The sequence below is a fragment of the Echinops telfairi genome, unplaced genomic scaffold (genome assembly GCF_000313985.2).
Source record: "Echinops telfairi isolate 266 unplaced genomic scaffold, ASM31398v2 ScPeMD7_7469;HRSCAF=8507_1, whole genome shotgun sequence".
Taxonomy (NCBI): Eukaryota; Metazoa; Chordata; class Mammalia; order Afrosoricida; family Tenrecidae; genus Echinops; species Echinops telfairi.
The window spans coordinates 14,898,199-14,900,323 of NW_022111373.1; the positions used below are offsets into that span (position 1 = coordinate 14,898,199).

Below are 2,125 nucleotides of genomic sequence, written 5' to 3' on the forward strand. Positions count from 1 at the left end.
GCGCGCTCCACCACTGCCTTGGATGGGTCCCAGCTGAGAATACTCACTGGATTGAGCCAACTTTGCTTTCTCTTTTCCCGAGAACTTTTGCAGGCTTTGGGTCCTCCACATCTTGCTGTAGCTCAGTCATCAGGGCCGTGTCGGGAGGCACCTTCAGCCAGTCCTTCGCACTCGGCCAGTCTGTCCTGTCCCAGCCGGCCTCCCGGTCCTCCCCGTCCGGGGCGCAGGCCAAGCGAGCCGCGCCGCCCCCTCCGCCCCGCGCCGCATCCAGCGCAGGCAGCCTCCGGGGTCCGCCAACCTGGACCCGGCCGAAGAGGCGCGATTGGTCGGACCGAGGGTGGAAGGGCCCGGAGGGAGGGACGGGGAGGGCCCAAGCGAAGTGACAGCCGCTTGCCCCAACCCAGCAGGCCGCGGACGAGAAAAAGGAAACCTGTTCAACTCGTCTTTCGGGGAGAGGAAGCTCATTGGCTAAGCAGGTGAAAATATTTGCCTAACAAGTCTCAAGCTATTTAACCTCCTGCTACGTTGTGCATTAAACATTTTTTTTTAAAACCCTGATTGTAGTGATGGGATTTAACTATTGGGCCGCCAGCCCTTGACACAAGGAAAGGAGACGACTGAGTCAGACCTATCGTGCAAATGCACCACGTGGGCTGGCCGATGCCCCAGCCTAAATTATTCAAACAGGATGCTGTCTCCTTGGGGACTGTCCCCTGTTGCTTAAACAATGTGTCTGCTCAATATTTGATGTGGGATTAACAAAGGTAGTGAGAGGCAGTTGTCTTTAGTGGTTGCGAGGGAGAGGCAATCATCCAAACCCCATAGCAACTGAATGACGGCACGCCCAACTCCTCTTCTTCCAGCCGTTCGTGGACTTGACACGCGGGCTCTTTCCCAGGTTAGAGACGGAGGCTCTTTTTGGCTTTGGGCTTTTAAGTTCCCATTTGAAGCATCCATTTAGCCATTCACAGGTTTTTAAGTTGCTATCTTCATTCGATTGTTAGCCTCCCCTGCCCCTCAAACAAACATTTTGGTGGTCCTCTGGTTTGCTGTATATCCAACAACTGAGACTAATAACCAATACGAAACCTAATATTGGAAGTCTACTTCAAAATACAGTCATTGAGAACAGTCATTGAGAATGCCTGGGGAAAAATCAGCGCCTTGACTCAGTGGTTAAGGGTCCGGTGCGAACCCAAAGGCCAGGAGCTGCCAACTGGAAGTAAGACCGGGTTGGCACTCACCAGCTGGTTTGCTGGAGAAAGATGACTGTTTTCAACAAGGTTGACTGGGGACTCTTTGGGGACAGTTCTGTGCTGTCCTCTAGGGTCACCGCGCGCAGGAGTAGGCTCAATGGCTCGCAAGTTTGCTTTCTTTTGTTTGGTTTTTATTCTTTGGGATTGCAAGTCCTTTTAAAATTTCTTTTAGAATTAAGACTTATTACAAAGAGTAATTACAAAGAATATGTAATCATAATATGTGTAAACAGGACACAAAGGCTTTTAAAATCCATGGGGAAATATTGCAAGCATACATGTATACATGAGGGGACATAATAAAATTCATGGAAAAATGAAATGAAAAGCTAATGGAATGAGTCAAAACGTATTTTTACTCGGATTCCAGTTCATACAGGCATAGGTTCCCCGCGCCCCCATTTCCACCAAGAACGCACGTCTGAGTGTCTCTGTGCTCTGTGGATGGCTACAGAGAAGTTTTCTCATTCATTTATCTTCGTCTCATGAATCCAAGCACCAAGTCCCCTGCCACTGAATTGATTCCAGCTCACAGTGAGCCTGTAGGGCAGAGTAGGAACTTTCTCAGTGGGTTTCTGAGGTTGTAAAGTTTTACATCAGCAAAAAGCTTAGTCTTTCTCCTAAGGAGAGATTCATGATCTTGCAGTGAGCACCTCAGGGTGTTACCCAGTCTCTTAGTCTTTTTCCAGACCAACTCACTGCTCTCAAGTTGACTCCAGCTCATAGTGCCCTGAGATAGGGTTCCTGAAGCTATAAACCTTTACAGCAACAGCCTCATCTTCAACTTGAGGTTATCTACCAACACTTAACTGACAGGACCACCGGGGCTCATTTTCAGTCTCTTCACAAACTCACTGCCATTGAGTCAA

General features: G+C 49.1%; 1 protein-coding gene across 3 annotated transcripts in view; it reads right to left on the reverse strand.

The window, feature by feature from the left end:
• Window positions 1–2,125, reverse strand: part of LOC101649334 (GRAM domain-containing protein 2B-like) — a 131,074-nt gene that overhangs the window by 54,700 nt on the left and 74,249 nt on the right. For 2 of the 3 annotated variants that reach the window (XR_006679569.1, XM_045284980.1), the window contains exon 1: window positions 48–199. The exons of the other annotated variant lie outside the window; for it this stretch is intronic. Coding sequence is in view for 1 of the 2 variants with exons in the window: in XM_045284980.1 (XP_045140915.1) it covers window positions 48–130 (83 nt within the window). In the remaining variant the exon portion in view is untranslated. Of the gene's footprint in view, window positions 1–47; window positions 200–2,125 lie in introns of those variants that run through there. 3 annotated transcript variants of the gene reach the window in all.